The sequence below is a fragment of the Sminthopsis crassicaudata genome, chromosome 3 (genome assembly GCF_048593235.1).
Source record: "Sminthopsis crassicaudata isolate SCR6 chromosome 3, ASM4859323v1, whole genome shotgun sequence".
In the NCBI taxonomy this organism is placed as follows: Eukaryota; Metazoa; Chordata; class Mammalia; order Dasyuromorphia; family Dasyuridae; genus Sminthopsis; species Sminthopsis crassicaudata.
The window spans coordinates 297403604-297423345 of record NC_133619.1 but is presented as its reverse complement, the minus strand read 5'-3'; the positions used below and the strand labels follow the sequence as shown (position 1 = coordinate 297423345).

The 19742-nt window shown below is 32.0% G+C and overlaps 1 protein-coding gene across 1 annotated transcript in view; it reads left to right on the top strand.

Annotated features, from left to right (window-relative positions):
- The window catches only part of MBTPS2 (membrane bound transcription factor peptidase, site 2), a 43527-nt gene that overhangs the window by 4822 nt on the left and 18963 nt on the right, over positions 1-19742 (top strand). The window contains exons 4-7 of the mRNA XM_074300932.1: positions 4151-4254; positions 4670-4797; positions 15927-16045; positions 17091-17271. Of these exons, the coding sequence (XP_074157033.1) occupies positions 4151-4254; positions 4670-4797; positions 15927-16045; positions 17091-17271 (532 nt within the window). The remainder of the gene's footprint in view (positions 1-4150; positions 4255-4669; positions 4798-15926; positions 16046-17090; positions 17272-19742) is intronic.

The window sequence follows — 19742 nt, the reverse complement described above, 5'->3', positions numbered from 1 at the left end:
TTAACATGTATGGGACTACCTGCCATCTAGGAGAGAGGGTGGAGGGAAGGAGGGGAAAAGTTGGAACAGAAGTTTTTGCATGTATATGTTTTGTCAATAAAAATCTATATTAAAAAAAAAAAAGAAAGAAAGAAAGAAAAAAGAAATAAGTATAATTTAGGGGCAGCTAGGGGGTGCAGTGGGTAGAGCAGCAGCCCTGAAGTCAGGAGAACCTTAATTCAAATCTGGTCTCATACATTTAACACTTCCTAGCTGGAGACCTTGGGCAAGTCTCTTAACCCCAGTTGCCTCAGCAAAAAAAAAAAGGGGGGGGGGAAGTGGTATAGTAAAAAAAAAAAATTAGTATAATAAAGGGACAATAGAGCTAACTTCAGATCATTATACAGGAAAGTTACATCTCCCCAGTCCTTAGAATACATTTTAATTTCTATGAAATAATGCCCCTTTTATGAATAAACACTGTTGTTTGTTTGTTAAGAGTCTCTCAGTGACATCTATTCACACTTTTTGAATATTTGAAAACACTTTCCTCAAAGCAGCCTTTTAAAAGTAGATATTGCAAGTTTTATCTTCTCCATTTTACAGTTGAGAGGAATTAGGGATAGAAAGTCAATTGACTCTGCCATACAACTATTAAATATAAGAGCTAAGACTTGAATTCTGACCTTCTGAGGCTCAAATCATTACCCTTTCCATTGCACTCTTTTCTATCTGTTTTTACATTTATGGATCATGTAAGTAGTAGCAGTGACACAACCGTACATTTCTCCTATGTAAATAGCCTCTTCCCTGTTGACTTGCTTGTGTCAATTGATTTTTATTAGAAATGTTTACATTTGTCATCTAAATTTCAGTTATGGAATTTTGCCTTACTGATAAGATCCACATTAACTGGAAAATGTTTTTAATTTTTAGTAGCAGGTCTTTTTTTTTTTTTTTAAAACCTAGCAACTTGATCCTAATCTTAACTTGTTACTTATTATCACTAATAGTATTATTACAGTTACTAGTAGCAGGGAGAATGAATTTAGAAATTAGTTGCAGAAAGTAGAGGAAGCACAACTGGTAGATCATTTTACACCAGCAATATTGCAATGACAATTAGCTGAAAAACTTAGCTATTCTGATCACAACAATGTTCCAAAATAATTCGAAAGGATTAATGCTGAAAAATGCAATTCGTTTCCAGAGAAAGAACTGAGAATTTTTGACTGCAAATTGAAATATAGTTTTCTAACTTTATTTTTCTTGCTTTTTTATTTTTTCTGATATGGGTAATATATTTTACATGATTTCATGTATATAATTGCTATATTGCTTGCCTTCTCAGTTTTGGGAAACATAAGGGAGAAAGAATTCTGAACTCAAAAATTTTTTTTCTCAATAATATTTTATTTTTCCAAATACATGTAAAGATAGTTTTCAACATTCATTTTTGTAAAACTTTGTGTTCTAAATTTTTCTTCCTCTGTCCTTTAGTTCCCTCTCCCCAATATAGCAAACAATATGATAAAGGTTAAATATGTGCAATCCTTCAAAAAAAATTTTTTTTAATGTAAAAATAAATAATAATTAAAATTTTAAAAAGAAATTAGTTGCAGAGAATTACAGAGAATTAGTAGTATCTAGTCAGTAGCTTATCTGGATGAGGGATCTAGGAAAGATATTTGATTTTCTCTCATCTTCATATTATTCATGTGGAGAACAAGTTATTTCCAAGATTGGCCTCTCACTTTATTGAACTTGCCAAAACATTTCATTGTATTGTTGAATTGAGCTATATTTGGACAACTTCTAGGCTGACCTGAGATCCCTGTGTTTTTTTTTTTTTTTGTTTTGTTTTTTTTTGGGGGGGTTACGTATTTAAATGTCTTATCTGCAGAATTAGATTAAATTTCTGAAACTGTAAGAATGTCTTCTACTTATTTTCTAATGCCTTGTGGAATTAGACTAGTTTTATTATTGCATAAGCATTCGGGGTTCTAAATTGTTTAGAGATCAGTACAACTAATATCTTGTGTGCTCCTGGCATAGACAAGACCATAGAAAGGGTCAAATTAGGTGCTAGTCAGCTAGATATTATGACTTGCCAGCTGTTGTTTTTATATTGTCACAAGTATATGCTTATCTATCAGTAAAAGAAAATATGGCCTAGTTGATTCAGAAAGAAAGTTTGAGAACATTCATCTTCCCGCCTTCACTTATCAATCTTTTTGTTATTTGTTAGAGCCCCTAGCCCCATGCACCCAATGTCATGGTACTGCTTCAAGGTTGCTAATGTAGCATCCTGCCTAGGTTTTCCCTAGCCCTCTAAACTTTGTAATTAGCTTCTTTTCCATCTTGCTAATCAAAAAATCATCATTCTTTAGGCATATTTGATGTTAGCCAGATGTTAATATTAAAGAAACTTAATTGAATTAATTTAGAGTGATAAATGAATGACAGAGCCCATTAATCCTCCCATGGGTATTAACATGTCTAAAAAGGATGCCATGGAATCAGGAGAATAATACACCAAAGACAGAATTCTGGCAATGAAAATGGAAAGAATAGCAACAACAAACCAAATGCACACTTTGTACCATGGCAAAGGTACCTGGATTTGGACCTAGAAGATCTGGGATTAAATATTGGCTATACTTGCAGTAGCTGGGTGACCTTGGGCAAGTAACTTAATCTTATTGAGACCCAATTCTTCCATTTAATCAAGAAGCTGGATTAAGTGATCTTTGTTGTCCTTTTTGGTTCTAATGCTTTAATAATAAATGTAATGATCAAGCTTGACCAAAAGAGGAGATTAAAGAAGGACTATTGGTGTAGAATATTACATATCTTGGCTGATGTTTTGGATTAGGAGGAGATAGAAAGTGGGAGAGGGATACAAGGCATCTCACAAGTCTTAGTGAAATTTTAAACTTTTAAAGCTTTTTTTGTATTACCTTCACCATATCATCTTTCTATTTTGTGTTTTTTTAATATCTTCTTTCCAAGTACTTTAAGCTTTAATAACAAAATTGCACCAAGACTTTTGGGATAGCTTGATTTTGGAAATGGAGGTGGTATAAAAAAGATATATGACTATTATTCTTTTCAAATAATTCATTAAAAGAATCTCCAATAGATGAGATTTTAGGCTTTATAACAAAGTAGAAATGGAAAAAAATTTCAAGGCAATCCCAATAGACTTTGGATAGAAAATGCCATCTGCATCCAGAAAAAAGGACTATGATGCTTGAATGTAAATCAACACATGCCGTGTTCATTTCTTTTTTCTGTTTTTCTTTCCTCTTCTATGTTTTTTCCTTCTGTTCTTATTTTTCTCTCCCGACATGATTCATAAAGCACAATGCATGTTGAAAATAAATAAACAAACAAACAAATTTGGAGCACAAAATAAAATAAATAAATAAATTCAAGTAAGACCTTCTTTATAGGCAGGCAAGCTGGAAGGACCACTCTCGTGGTCTGGCCACCTTAGTCCACTTTTGTGCCATCATTGTTGCTTTTCCCAACAGGTTCCTTTTCTCCATTACATATAGTTTCTTTGAGCAGATTGGAAGAGAGCCAGGATATTGGTGATCTTTACATAGAGAAACCACTTGTAAATGAGAATCTTAATTATAATTTTACAAAGCACATACATTAGGGATGATTATTCATACTAATTTTACCATGGTATACACACACACACACACATACACACACACACACACACACACACACACACGTTGTACCCTTCAAATAGAGAAGTTCCTGAGTACAGGGACCATTTCTTTTTTTTTCTTTTGTTATTGTAACCATGGTTTCTGGCACATATTAAGCACATCAAAAGTATTTTGAGGCCTAGGACTATTTTTTAATTTATCTTTATGACTCCAGAGCTTAGTACTGTCTGGCATATTGTTAACTATCAATGCTTGTTGATCAATGGTGTTTATTTAATTGTGTCCATTTAGTTTATAATAAAAAATTTTAAATAAATAAAATTTATGGTAGAAATGAAAAACAGCCATTTATTTTCATGCCTATTTTAGCTCTATGGCCATGACAGTATGATGATGATGATAAACTGAGGTAGGAACAACTTTAAAAAAATTTTTTTTTAAATCACTTGATATGCTATTATGTGTTTTGTTGTTTGCTTGAACAGGTTCCTGGTGTTAATTTACCTGTCAGCCAACTGACCTATTTCTTTACTGCAATCCTTATTAGTGGTGTCATACATGAAATTGGCCATGGGGTGGCAGCTATCCGGTAATGTAATCAGACTTTTTCTTCTCTATTGTATGTTACCAAAGCTTTTAAAAGAACTATTGCTTTAAAGTTAACTGCTTAGACTGACAAATAATAACAATTTTTAAATGGAAAATTCAACTTAGAGTCGTTTGTTACATTTTAAATTTGTCTTTTTACAGAATGTTATCTTATTAGATTATTAAGCTAGATCTAATGCTTTTAATAAAAATTGGCAGTCCATTTTAGTTTGCCTTTTACATATATTACCTTCAGTTTTTTTGTGCTAATGATAAGAACAAAAATTGAGAACTTCTTAAAGTAAAAGGGAATTTTTAGCAAAAGTTTAAATTGGTGTGTAGAAGCTTAGTATTAGTTCTTGATTTGTGAATTGAAATAACATTACTAAATTCTTAATCCTTTTTCTCTTTCTTAGAGAACAAGTTCGATTTAATGGATTTGGAATTTTTATCTTCATTGTTTATCCTGGAGCATTTGTTGATCTATTCACTACTCATTTGCAACTTATATCCCCAGTCCAGCAGCTAAGAATATTCTGTGCAGGTAAGTGATTTCAAATTGTCCCTTTAAATGTCAACTTTATCAGTTCATTTTGTATCTATCTCTTACAGCATCACAAATGAAAAAAAAATCATGTCTTTTTCAGAATGTGTTTCTTAATAATTGTCTATATCATACAACAAATATTACTGCTGTTCATGGGAAAACTTGGTAAGAAGATTAAATATGACTTGAACCTAAAAAATAAACTATTCATTTGTGCCAATATTTGGTTAGGGTTATAAGTTGATTTTCATGGTGCATTGAAATGCCCTTATATAAGCCAGAAGAGTATTGTAAATTACAGAATGTGCTTACTTGCTAAATTACAACCTGCAATTTATCAATCTGGAGATATAAATTAGAAATTTAGAGATTTAAATGGATGCCTCTGCTTGTAAATTATGCTATGTCATGCTAATTTTGGTTTTTAGTTTATTAATAATAACAGTGATGATAGTGGATTGTGAGCTTCTTAAGGTAGAGACTCTTTTTTGCCTCTTTTTGTATCCTTAGTGCTTAGCATAGTATCTAATAGTGGTACTGATAGTAGGCACTTAAGTGTTCATGGATTGATTGAATGAATGAGTGATGTAATAATAATGATGTTAACTAATATTTCAATAGTGCTTTAAGGTTTGCAAAATGCTTTACAGATATTATCTTTTATGCTTACAACAGACCTGCAAGGTAGGTGCTATTCCTATTTTACAGATGAGGAGACTATGGCAAGCCAGTTAAGTGACTTGCCCAAAATTATATAGCTGGGAAATGTCTGAGGCTGGCATTGAGCTCCTGGTCAAGCCAGTTACCTCTAATGTAGTACACTAAAATTGCTTCTATCCCTTCCAGTCTTTACATTTGTGTGTGTGTGTGTGTGTGTGTGTGTGTGTGTGTGTGTGTGTGTGTGTGTGTGTGTGTAAATGAGCTGACATTGGAGTCAGGAAAACCTAGGGTCAAATCCTGCTTCTGGCACTTAATAGCTTGGCAAATTTTGGAAGACTATAATTATGCAAATTAAGATTGCTAATCTGTGTCAGCAGAGTCTCTGAACTAGGAATTACAGCCCTAAACATTATAAATCAATCTAAAATTTAAAATTATCATAAGGTTTTGTTAACTAAGGAGTTTGTAAATTTTACTCCAAGATTGAAGCAAATATTTACTGCAACAACCTCCTAGTTGGACCCTATGTCAGGTCTCTTGCCACTCTAGGCCACCTATGGGCTGCTGCCAAAGTAATTTTCCTTAAGCACAGATCTAATCCTGTGATTCCCATCCTTAGCTAATTCTATTAGATTGCTGTTTCCTCTAGAGCAAAATAAAAACCCCTTTTTTAAACTTCTAAAGCCTTACTCAACCTGGCCCCAGCCTACCTTTCTGACCTTATTGGACTTGACTCTCCCTCCCTCACTCTGTAATCCAATCAAACTGATCTTCTTTCTGTGCCCCATATGAGCCACCCATCTTCTGCATGCTTTTGCATTTGCCTTCTTGCATACCTTGCATATATTCCTTCCTTTCCCCCCTCCTCCCAAAGTCCTTGGCTTCCCTTAAGATACAGTTCAGACAGTCTTCTATGTGAAGGGTTTTCATGATTGCCCTGTTTTCTAGTGCCCTCTCTTCTTGTATACTCCCAAACCAAATTATGTTTTAGTTTAATAGATAATGAATATCTTTGTACACAGAATAGTTTAAAATAAAAGTATATATGTACACATAAATATACATATGTACAAATATAAGCTTTATATTTGTGTATATATGTATATATATTATGTAAGTATACATGCATATATAATGTATAGCTGATATATTTATCTGCTCTATTAAAATATAAGCTCATTGCAAGGAGGCACTATTTCATTAGTATCCACATGACCTAGCATAGTGCCTGGCATATATTTAATAAATACTTGTTGATTGATTAATTAATCAATTCTTCTCTTTTGGGAAGTTAGGGAGGACTTTTGAGTACAAGAAAATAAATTTGAAAAGACATTGGTGGAAGTAGAAAATATACATAAAAAAGGCTGCCTAATTTTATTTATCTCCAGATAAGTTAGACACTTCTCCTGCATTGCTCTATCTTCTTACCTCTATAAGAATTAGAAATCACCTTCAGAGGAAGCTGTCATTGTACTAGAAATTCTTCTTTAATTCTAGTAAAAATATTTAAAGTAAGATTATGTGCCAGTATAATTTTGGAAAAGAAGGTAGCTTTAATTCAACTTTGCTTCATCATCATCAGTATTGTTGATGAAAATGTCTTTTCTTTTCACAATTCTATTAGAAATATCATTTGTTAAAAAAAAAAAAAAAGAAATATTAGATGTAGTTTACTTCATCTCAGGTATGATACACAATTATATAAATTATATCTGTTATCTGATTCAGATTTATTTAAAATTTTCATATTTTAGATATGATTTTCTATTACTTAATGTATATACACATATGTATATGTGTAAGCATATATATTATATATGAGTTTCTTTGTTTTAGGTGTGACTGGAACTGGAGAAAATAAAAACTATCAGTTAAATAAGTTAATCATTAAGGTTTTTTCATTCAAATATTTGGAAGCATTATTTAGAAATGAGTCCAATAGAGGGCATTCTTTCTTTGTGACACCGATGCCAATCTGAATCCCTTTTGCTATGGTTTAATATATTTTAGTTTAAATGCCTTAACCTCATTTTATTAATGAATTCCTTTAGCTGTCTAAACAAAAGGATCCTAATTCTTTTCCTCTTCCTCCTCTTTCTTACCCTTCACCCACTGCTCACAGACAGAAAGTTATGGACTTCTTCTCAAAATAAAATAAGGTACAATGGATGACAAAGAAAATTGATTTATATTGATATACAGTTATCAGAATATATATTTTTTAAAAGTTCACAGGCCCTAGATTAAGAACCCATACTAGAGCAATATATCCTTTTTTTGTTCTGGAGATTTTCTTGACAAAGACACTGGAGTGGTTTGCTCTAGCCCTGTCCACTTTAGTGTTGTAGCACTTATATTTAAGTCAAATACATAGCTAACTTGGTTGGTTGTTGTCCTGAATTCTTGTAGAGCACCAAAATGCCATCATCATTATGTTAGAGTTGTCTTACATTGTGTCCAACTGTGGGTGATCAGATCGATAAGGCCTCAGAATGCATTCTTTGCCACAAATAGTCCCCATGAACATTTGAGGTAGCTTCTCTAATTTAGTTTGGGAGAATTTAGGGAATATTGACTCTGTATTTGAAGGACATCAAAAATATTCAAGTTTCTGTGCTCCAGGAAATTTATGTTTGTTTGTTTTTTTGGGGGGGGAGGAGTGTAGTTTTTTAAATGTTTATAGATAGCTTTTAGCTACATTTTCCAGTATATTTATCTTTCTGACTCTCTAGTGATATATATAGTATATAGTTATACAAAAAAATAAAAAAGAACAACCAAAAAAATACCACAACCCAGCAAAACTAAATAACTCCCCAACCAAGTTTTATTTTATATGCAGTGTTCCATAACCATAGTGTTCCATCTCTGCAAGAAAGGAATAGTGATGCATTCTCATATCTTTTCTTGAAAGACAAACTTGATCATTTTAATTTCTTTTTTGTTTATAAGTTTTATTGATAGCTTTTATTTTTGCATCTCCTAAATTTCACCAGGGACCTTGACTGTTATTTCTTGTCATTATTTTCATGTCTCTCTAGTAGCTGTTCCATTAGGCTTTTTATTTGAATCCTTCATCTTAGGTTCTTTTTATCATTGTCTCTCACTCTGTTTTAATTTTCTCTATGTTTTTAAAAATTCTTGTTTCTGCTGATCTTACCATCTTTTCTTAAAAAGTAGTTGAGATCTATAGTTTCCACCTTCTCACTATTCCTTAATTCCTTCTAGTCTGCCTTTATTACTTTATAAGAATTGGCCTCAAAGGAAGGACATCTATCACTTAGATTTTTCTCAGTTTCCATCTTCAACTAGTCTACGAATTTGATACTTTTGACCATGTAAATGTTATTTAAAAGTTTGATTCAGATCAGCAGTTAATTTCTTTGGTAGTTTCTTTACAGTTTAATTTCCTTTTCTGAGTTTAAATTATTTAACATTTCTGTTTGATGTTAATAATTTGAATGTTTTATATTTTTGTAGATAATTGATTTCTTAGCTAGTAACTGTGTGGTAGGTTCTAATCATTCTTTTTTCTAATTCCAAATTTGTTGTGATTTTTTTGGTCATTTTGTTATTTTTTATTTTGTTACTTTGATTTTCTTCCCTCTATTTAATCTAGATTGACCAAAGGTCTTATCAATTTTGTAAGTCTTTTCAAAGAATCAGCATTTACTTTTGCTTAACAGTTCTATAATTCTTTCTGTTATTTCTCTTATAATATTCAAGATATTCTCTTTTATGCTCATTTTTAGTTTGTTAGTTAATATATACTTTTAAGCATAGACTGTTGTGCACACTTCCATATATAATTCTCTTTTTTTTCAGGTTTTCTTTGTATGTAGAAGTCTTCATGTTTAATATATGTCATGTTAAAAAAATTTTTTTAACTTGTGCTTTAAAAAGAAAACATTCTCTGTCTTTATATTTACTGTTACTCCCACATAAGAAAGAGTTCCTTCCCTTGATCTATAACAACTAAAATTCTAATCATCCTTAGAGGCCTCACTTAACTTGATATCTCCATGAAGACAAGCAGCTAAGTGGTTCAGTGGCTAGAGCACCAGCCTTTGGAATCAGATAGATTTGAATTCAAATCTGTTATCAGACATTTACTCTGGGCAAGTCATTTGATCCTATTTGCCTCAGTTTTCTCATCTGTAAAATGAGTTGAAGAATGACATATCACTGCAGTATCTTTGCCAGGAACACCCCAAATGTGATCATGAAGAGACAGGCAAAACTGAAAACAATTCAACATCAACCATAAAATCCTCTCTGATCCCAACAATTAATTATTATCTCATCCTTTTGAACTGTCTCAGGACTTTGTACCTCCTATGATACTTAAATCGTTATTTATATTTATATGTATTTATATTAACACTTATAAGGCCTTGTATTTATTTGTATATTTATTTTATCCTTTCTTTAATATTATAATATTGTTAAGGGCAAGGATTTGTGTTCCTACAAGGTAATTTCCACAAGAGCTTTTATTAGCATGGAACCTTCTTAAGGGCCAGTTTCTCATTTACCCCAACTACACTTCATCCTGCTTTCCTTTTCAGTACTTGCAGATGTTAGGAAAATGAATTGCAGTGGGCAATTGTTTCCAAAAGCAAAGTGTTATAATAATAGAATTGTAGCTTAATATCCCTCCTAATTGTACTTATCCTCACATTTTAATATAAAATAACCCTCAACTAAAACTAAGCAATTCTATGCAACTATGTAGAACTTTAAGAAATAGAATATCATGTTGTTAAATTGGTAAATTTTTAAAGTTATAAGCTAACTTACAATAGGGGATTTTATGTCTTAAGTTGAATGAGAAGAGAATAAAAACTTTGTGGGATAACTGGCATATCTATAAAATAAAGAAAGGAAATTAAAGGATCTTTGAGGATCCTTGAACTACTGCAATCTTTTAATCCTATAAAATAAAATTGCATAAATAAGTTTTTTAATTGGTACTTTGTGAACTTAATGAACAGAGAACTTTACTTGGGGTCTAGAAGACCTAACTGAATCCTGTCTCTATTGCTTACTCAATGTAGGAGCCTAGAGAAGACACTCCGTCTCAGGGGAAATAATAATAGCATCCTTCTCACATGTTTTGAGGATCAAATGAGATATTTTATGTGAAATGGTTTACAAACTTTAAAGCATCATTTATATATTAAGAATTATTTTAAAATACATGTTTAATGAATTTTTCTAAGTAAATAAGCAAATTGATGGATTTTAGATTCTGTTGTTTAATTTATTCTCCAAATTTAGGCCTAAAATATTGCTACATAGTTTATAACTTTCAAACATTTTCATTGCACTTATATGTTGTTTAATCATTTTTGATTCTTGGGGACACTATTTGGAATTTTCTTGTCAAATGTGATTTTGCCATTTCCTTCTCCAGCTCATTTTACAGATGAGGAAACCAAGGCAGACAGGGTCAAGTGACTTGCGCATTGCTTAAACATATCTATGTTTAAGGCTAGATTGAACTCACATCTTCCTGACTCCAGGCCTGGGTCTCTATCCACTGTGCCATCTACATAATCCAGTTTCTCCCACAAGTTTTATATTTTTGTCCAGAGTACATTAATTAGAAATGAATTTACAATCCAGATTTCTTTAACTTAAATCTATTTCAAGAGTAGAATGAAGGTGATATTTCATTTAGATGTTAATGTGAGATGATAAATTGGTATTCTTTTGTTTAAATGGTTTTTGTAAATGTGCCAGGGACTTCACTTTAGCTGCCACTAGTATACCTAAATTAATGACATATAATATTTGTTTATGTTTATGATTTTATAATAGTAAAAAGGAAAATTTTAGAAAATTGATATGGATATTTTTAAAAATTAGTTTTTAATTAAAATGAATCATTTAATTGAAAAATTAAGAAGACATTTAATTAAAACTTGGCATGTCTTCCTAGATAGAAACTAATATTGATTATTTTCATATTTTAGATCTTAATTAGAAGGGAAAAGGAAATCTTGAATGATGTCTGCTAAGAGATCAGGAGATAGAGGAGGATCTGCAAAGATAAGAGCACAGGTCTAAAAGTTCCAAGTAAAAGTTCCAAGTGCTCCAGATTTCTCCCACAAATAAAATGAATTTGACCATAGGGTGAACATAGACTGGTGAAAAACAAATAAGACTTGAGACAGAACAGGGATCCTCTGAAGACAACTAAGAAGATCCCAGGTCACAGAGGTTTAACCAGTGTGAAATGTAAATACCTCCCAGGCTATTTCCACCAAAATACCAACCTGAGCCCTGGTGCTGGCCCAGCTGTGCTGCTGAGTTGTAACCCTGGCCAGGAAAGAATCAACATACCCAGTGAGTACAGAAGCAGTAAAGCAGGATAGCTACTGGCTTGGGCATTTGCAGGACAGTGGAGCTTTGGTTTGGGTTCTAGGCCAGAGGAGAAAACTGAAGTGAAGCCAGAGGCACCGTACCCCATCCTCTACTTTAAAACTAGGGTTTTACACTAATAAGTTTTGTTGGTTTTGTTTTTTTTTTTTTTGCTGAGGCAATTGGAATTAAATGACTTGCCCAGGGTCACACAGCTAAGAAGTCTTAAATGCCATGAAGTAGATTTGAACTCAGGTCCACCTAACTTCACGGCCAGTGCCCTATCCACTGCTCCATCTAGCTGCCCCTAAAAGTTATTACTTTAAAATTAGCAGGCAAAGGAGAAAGAACCCAGTCATAGAAAGTTACTATGGGAATAAGGAATATGGGTTTCATCTTCAAAGGAAGATACTGAAGTAAAAAACGCCCCTACCCCAAACAGTGACGTTAAATGCTTACCTGCCATGATTTCAGAGATGCTTGGAGAGGCTTACATGAACTGATGCTAAGGAAGTGAGTAGAACCAGAAGAACATTGTACACAGCAATAAGATTATATGATGATCAATTCTGACAGACATGGTTCTTCAACATTGAGGTGATTCAGGCCAATTCCAGTAGCCTTGTGATGGAGAGATCCAGCTGCACCCAGAGAGAGGACTGTGGGGACTGAGTGTGGATCACAACATAGCATTTTCACTCTTTTTGTTGTTCTTTGCTTGCATTTTGTTTTCTTTCTCATTTTTTTCCTTTTTGATTTGATTTTTCTTGTACAGCATTATAATTGTGGAATTATGTATAGAAGAATTACACATGTTTAACATATATTGGATTACTTGCCATCTAGGGGAAGGAATGAGGGAAAGAAGGAAAAAAATTTAAAACAAGGTTTTGCAAGGGTGAATGTTGAAAATTATGCATGTTTTGAAAATAAAAAACTTTAATTAAAAAAATTTAAGAAAAATTACCTGCCCCAAAAGAATCTATAGAATTAAAAAAAAAATTTAAGTGAATTAGAGAAATTAAGGAAAAAAAAATTTTTTTTAATCTGAAAGATTATCAAAAGAAAGTCAATGAACTAGAAAAGGATATCCAGACCCTTAAAGAAGAAAATGACTCTTTGAAAATTAGAACTGAGCAAAGGAAGTTAGAAAAGCTGTAAGAGACTAAGAAATAACAAAACAACATATAAAGAAGGAAAATATGGAAGAGAATGTGAAACATCTTTTAAGATGTTTAACAACACTGAGATACCATTACACACCTGTCAGATTGGCTAAGGTGACAGGAAAAGATAATGACGAATGTTGGAGGGGGTGTGGGAAAACTGGGACACTGATGGTGGAGTTGTGAACGGATCCAACCTTCCTGGAGAGCAATTTGGAACTATGCCCAAAAAGTTATCAAACTGTGTATACCCTTTGATCCAATAGTGTTTCTACTAGGCTTATATCCCAAAGAGATCTTAAAGAAGGGAAAGAGACCCTTCACAAAAAAGAAATGACACAAAAGAGTTTGTTTTGCATAAAGATGTGCAAAAATGTTTGTGACAGCTCTTTGTGTAGTGGCTAGAAACTGGAAACTGAATGGATGCCCATCACATGGAGAATGGCTGAATAACTTATGATATATGAATGTTATGGAATACTATTGTTCTGTAAGAAACGACCAGCAGGATGATTTCAGAGAGGCCTGGAGAGACTTACATGAACTGATGCTAAGTGAAATGAGCAGAACCAGGAGATCATTATATACTTCAGCAATACTATATTATGATCAATTCTGAAGGACATGGCTCTCTTCAACAAGGAGGTGTTCCAAATCAGTTCCAATTGTTCAGTAATGAAGAGAATTAGCTACACCCAGAAAAAGAACTATGGGAAATGAGTGTGAACCACAACAAGTATTTCCATTCTTTCTGTTACTGTTTGCTTGCATTTTTGTTTTCCTTCTCAGGTATTTTTACCTTCTTTATAGATCCAATCTTTCTTGAGCAGCAAGATAACTATATAAATATGTATACATATATTGTATTTAACATATTTAACATGTATTGGACTACCTGCCATCTAGGAGAGAGGGCAGGAAGGAGGGGGAAAGTTGGAACAAGATTTTGCAAAAGTCAATGTTGAAAAACTACCCATGCATATGTTTTGTAAATTAAAAGCTATAATAAAAAAAAAAAAAAAAAAGAAAAACAACAAATCTGGAGAACATGTCAAGAAAACATAAGAATCCTTAAGACTACCTGAAAGCTATGACCAAAAAAGAACTTTGACACAATAGTGCAAGAAATGATTAAGGAAAATTGTCCTGAAGTAAAAGAACAAGAGAAGAAAGTAGAAATAGAAAAAAAAGAAGAAGAAAAAGAAAAGAAAAGAAATACACTGATTACTACCTCAAAGAGAAGAGGTCCTACAAGGAAACTATATTGGGGTGGGGGGGCAGCTAAGTGGCACAGTGGATAGAGTACGAGCCCTGAAGTCAGGAGGATATGAATTCAAATCTAGTCTCAAACACTTAACACTTCCTATATGTATGACCCTGGGTAAATCACTTAACCCCAATTGTCTCAGCAAAACAAAAAAATAAAATATATAGGAACATCACTACTCACTTAGGAACATTTTTGCTAAATCTTGAAACCCCCAGATCAAAGAGAAAGAAACAAACAAAGAAACAAGAAACAAATATAATCAAATATGTTGAAGCTACAATTAGAATTATACAGAATTTATTAGCAGCTAATGATAAAATTATTATTTTATCAGGCCCTAGAATACTATATATTGACAATCAAAAGAGCTAGAGTTGCAGCTGAAATGATTATATCCAGTAAAATTAAATATATTGAACAAAAAATTGACATTCAATGAACTCTCATATTTTTACCATTTTGTGTCAAACCTGAACTTGATGGAAATTTAACAAATAAGAGCCAACATCAAAGATTAATTTCAAAGGATTCAATAAGGACAAACTATTTGTTTTATGCATATGTCAGTCAAAGGCTGACAGTAATTAGGTGGGGTAGAGCTGAGTGTGATATCACTAAATAGCAGAACCATCTAGGAGAAGGTAAAAATAGTAATTATGCTATATGAATGAGGTGGGAGAACAAGAACTGAAACAGAAGAATTAGTTGGGAAAGGAGGGCTATAGTTGAGAAAACCTAACATTGGGAATGGCTTAAAGAGGGGTAGGCTTCTCCAAAATCTATAAGAAATAAGGCAGGAGGGAATGGGATAAGATAGGATAAAGAAGGGTATGTAGATTAACTGGAAAGGCATAAGGTATAGAATAATGGGAATGGGATAAAGATGAAGGAAAAAGCTGTGGGAAGAAGATAAAGGAGGGATCCATGGAAAGTTTAATTAGCAAAATAAGGAGTAGAACTAAAGTAGAAGAATTAGCAGGGAAAGGAAATCATACACAAAACACAATAACAATGATGAGCAGTAGAAATTATTGGGAAATAAAGGAGGGTTAGTAATCTTTGATCTCAAAGTCAAACTTAAAAGATTTAATTAAGAGGTCTCCATTATATGTCAGTAATAGTAATATTGTTTTAGATGTATGTGTATATCTACATATGTATATATGTATGTAGATGTATGGGTGGATAGATATGGATATATATTGTGAGTGTACAATTATATATATATCTGATTAATTATAACCTGTTTTAGGGAGTGGAGGGAAGAAAAGGAAAGGGGAAAAAAAGAATGAAGTAATTACACAGAGGAGAACAAAAGAAAACCTACAAGGCAGCAAAGAAAAGATAGATAGTCATGGATATAATATCTTTTTTATTGTATTTTCTTTCTTGAAATGGAAATTTATCATGATATGTTTTAAATTCTTCCTGATCTGCTAGGCATATGACACTTTTTTTTTTCTTTTCTTTTTCTATGTTATTTTTTCTTTTACATTTAAATTTTAAATAGGTATACCTTAAAAATAAATAAAAGGAACTAGATCAGCTTCTCAAAATTATTTCACTTGTAATAAGTTGTATAAAGCAATTATGATGTCTCTTAAGATGGTATACATTTTACTGTTGTCTGCACATATTCATAGATTTTATTCTCTTTTCAGGTGTCTGGCACAATTTTGTACTTGGTGTTTTAAGTCTTGTGGCTCTCTTTCTGCTACCTGTAATTCTTTTTCCACTTTACTACACTGGAGTTGGGGCCCTTATCCTTGATGTCACTGAGGTAAGACTAGTCAGGCAGATTGTTTAATTAGCAGCAGCAGCAACAAAGATTCTATCAACCTTTATATGGTATCATATTCTTTAATGTGAACAATAATTGTCTATATATCCTTAGGTACAAAAGACTTAGTTTTGTTCAAGAGAAATTGCTCCATGCCTTATAGTTCTAGCAAATTATGCTATGTAAAACAACAGATTTTTTTTTTTTTAAAGGCAGACAGACTTACAGAATCATCAAAGATAGAATGTGATGCCTTTTGTTTGTTGATACACATAGATGATTTCTCTGTGTTTAAATTTGTAGCTTAATCTTTCAAATATGATGATTCTTAAGGAATAAAGAAATTAAACTGAAACTTGTTTTATGGTAGATTTAATGGGAGGACAAGTTAATTCTCTAAATTCAGACAATACTATGAGTGTTTATATTAGAATTTTTGTTTAGATTCTAGATTTAAAAAAAGAATAATTTCCAGATAGATAATGATCAATGAATCATAGAAAGTTTTAGTCAGAAGGAAAAAAATCTTAAAATTTATATCTATTGAAAAATGTTAAAGAGTTTTAAAACATTGTCCTAGGGGAAAAGGGTAGGAGAGAGGAAAGAAGAAAAATTTGGAACACAAGGTTTTGCAAAGATGCATGTTGAAAACTATCTTTTCCTGTATTTGGAAAAATGAAAAGCTGTTGTTTTTAAAAGCACTTGTCCTTTAATAAAAACAATTGTAGAATGTGTACAAATTATAGTTAGACAAAGCTTTTCAGTTTACTACTACACCATATTAAATATATTTGATGTTGCTAAAAACATCTAATATTGATTTAAATAAAAATATTGTTCTTCAATTAAAATTAATCTGTAGTAACAAAAAATATTCCAGATAAATTAACTCATCTTTTTTTAAGTACTATATATTTAGGGTACTTAGAAATTGATTTCACATGTTATATGTAAATGGAGTAAAGTGAAAATACTTTAAAGGATTATTTCCAGCCTGTTTTTCTCTCCCTCCCCCTAAACTCTCCTCCTCCTTCTTATTTTTAAGGATTCACCTGCTAATGGACCCAGAGGTCTCTTTGTGGGAGACCTAGTCACCCAACTACAAGACTGTTCAGTTCATAAAGTGGAAGATTGGAATTCCTGTTTAGGGATCATTTCACAGGAACCACAGATTGGTTACTGTATAAGTTCAGCAACTTTGCAACAGTTAACCTTCCCAGCCAGAGGTGTGTATATGCTGAATATACTAAACCTGTAACGTTAAGCATATAATTTCTTTAAGGTTTCTTTGTTCAAAGATAGATTTCTTAAAATTCAGTAGCACTGTACTAAAACAAAATACTAGTGGTCTTTCTCTACTAAATTTGATATTGTCATCCAAACTTTCTTTTTCATAAATCCATTTCAGCCTGTTGAAATTTTCTATTTCATTCTTAAATCTTGAAATTTCTAAAGTTACTTCCCTATACTTTCAAAGATATGTATGTACAGTCAGCAGTGATAAGGAAACTAGAATAAAAAAGTTGAACTTAATATTGCCTCTGTCAAAAATGTATCAAAACTTAGATGATCATTATCTTAAGACCTAACAATATAAATAGTGGCTATGCAGAAAGTATCAATCAGTTATTTTTACAATTCTTTATAACTCACAGACGTTTATTCACAAGTATTATCTTATGGGAAGTTTTCAGCAACTTTATGATCTTGGCAAAGTGGGTATTTTATCTTCATTTTACACATTAAGAAGCAAAGCCTAGTTGAATAACATAATTTCTCATACAGTTAGTAAGTGCCAAAGCAGGGAAGAAAGCCCTGATCTTCTGACTCCCCGACTTTGTCCACTCTATTGCGATGTCTGCTACTTGACGGAGCATACACACATCCACAGACAGTCTTTTGGGTAATAGGGATAACTCTATCTTGACTGATACTGCTCTGGTTCTTAGGATCACATAGCTATTGTGGACTGAAGCTGAAGGAGCCCATCTTACCTAAGGTCAGCTACAGGAGTTAAGAACACAACGTGTATCTTTGTTGCTAGAAAGAAGTATCCTACATTGATGTTTATGATCCTTTTAAAGCAAAAGCAGTTTGAAGTAATTTAAGAAGTTTAGTTAAAAAATCAGTGCTATAAAATCCAGAGTTTGGAGTTCCAGCCTATATCTGCCGTAATTAGTTATATAACTTTGTATGAGACCCTTAACTTCCCTGAACTTCAGTATTCACATCGTCAAAATGATGTAATACCTCTCTTGTTAACTTACAAGATGATTGTGAGACTCACATCAGAAAATAGATATTAAAAAGTATTTTGTGACATTCACAATATTATAGATGAAAGATTAGATGATAATACTACTGGTTATAGCTTATACAAGACAAGTAAATGATGAAAGCTTAGTTTTAAAAAAAGTTCTTGATTACAAAAATACCTTATGATAAGGATGTTTTTCCCTATGCCTAATACAGTTCTTTAAGATTGATATTTAATACATTTTTCTTAATCTAGACTCACAGGTGACCAAAAAGGACACCATATTCTTTCAAAATTCAAATAATTGAAGACTATTAAGTTATCCTTTTTCCTGATATTTAGATAACTAAATAACTAGTTATGTTAAGCTTTGTTCAGTTTTGTCTTCAATCCTTTGTCATCTTCTTTGCTTTTCTGTGATTCGTCTCCATCTTAAACTATGAAATCTCAAGTGACTTAATAATCTAATAAGAAATTTGACCAATTCTGAAGTTTTATAAGGATGCCTTCATTGCCAAATGCAATAAAACTTTTCTTATCATTTAGAATTTAGGTAAAAATTATTCAGAAATCTTTCTAAATTTTTTCCTTATTGCTTGTGTGGTTCAAATGCTTTTTTATTGGTATCTCTAAATAGTCAAAAATGATTAATAATTTTGCCATTCTGGAGTTGGAATCAATTATAGAGTTTAATCAAAATATATTTCTATAGCCATCATTTTATCTACTTTTGGGTCACAATATTCGTATTTAATTTGGAATGATGGCCTGAACACTAGATTAGAACATGGAGCACTTAGGATTTTAATACCAACTTTATTACTCTTATTATGTGGTTCCTGATAAACATTTGTTTCAATTTAACCATCTGTTTTTTAAAATATAGATAATTAGTTCATTTATAGAGATATTATCCATTCTTTTAAGAGCTATAAATGGCTTTAAAATAGTAATCTGAAATATATTTGCATGTCAAATGGGTAGGCACTAAGATAATAAACAAATCTCATATAAGCATTGTACCTACATTTTGGTTAAAAGTGGATTTTCTGCCCTTTTCAGTAAAATGAATTATAAGTCATTTCTTAATGTGAATAGAGGAAAAAATTAGAGGCTGTTTTTCTAAAAGTCATTTATATTAAATATGGAATAAGCTTTTTAAATTTTTATTTTAATATTGTTACATAAAATTGAGAGAAAGATACATCATAATATTTCCACTCATTAAGCTACTATGGAAAGAATTATCTGATTTTCCCAGTTTGTCTACCTTACCTGATTTCTCTTCTTGACTCTTTTATCCCCACCCTTACTCCATTTCTTATGTTGGTACATTGTTACTCCATTTCTTATGTTGGTACATTGGAAATGGATTGTCATTTCTTAGTTTGATACAAACCACTAAACTCTGGCCTTCATTAAGTAGGTAATAGAAGTAAT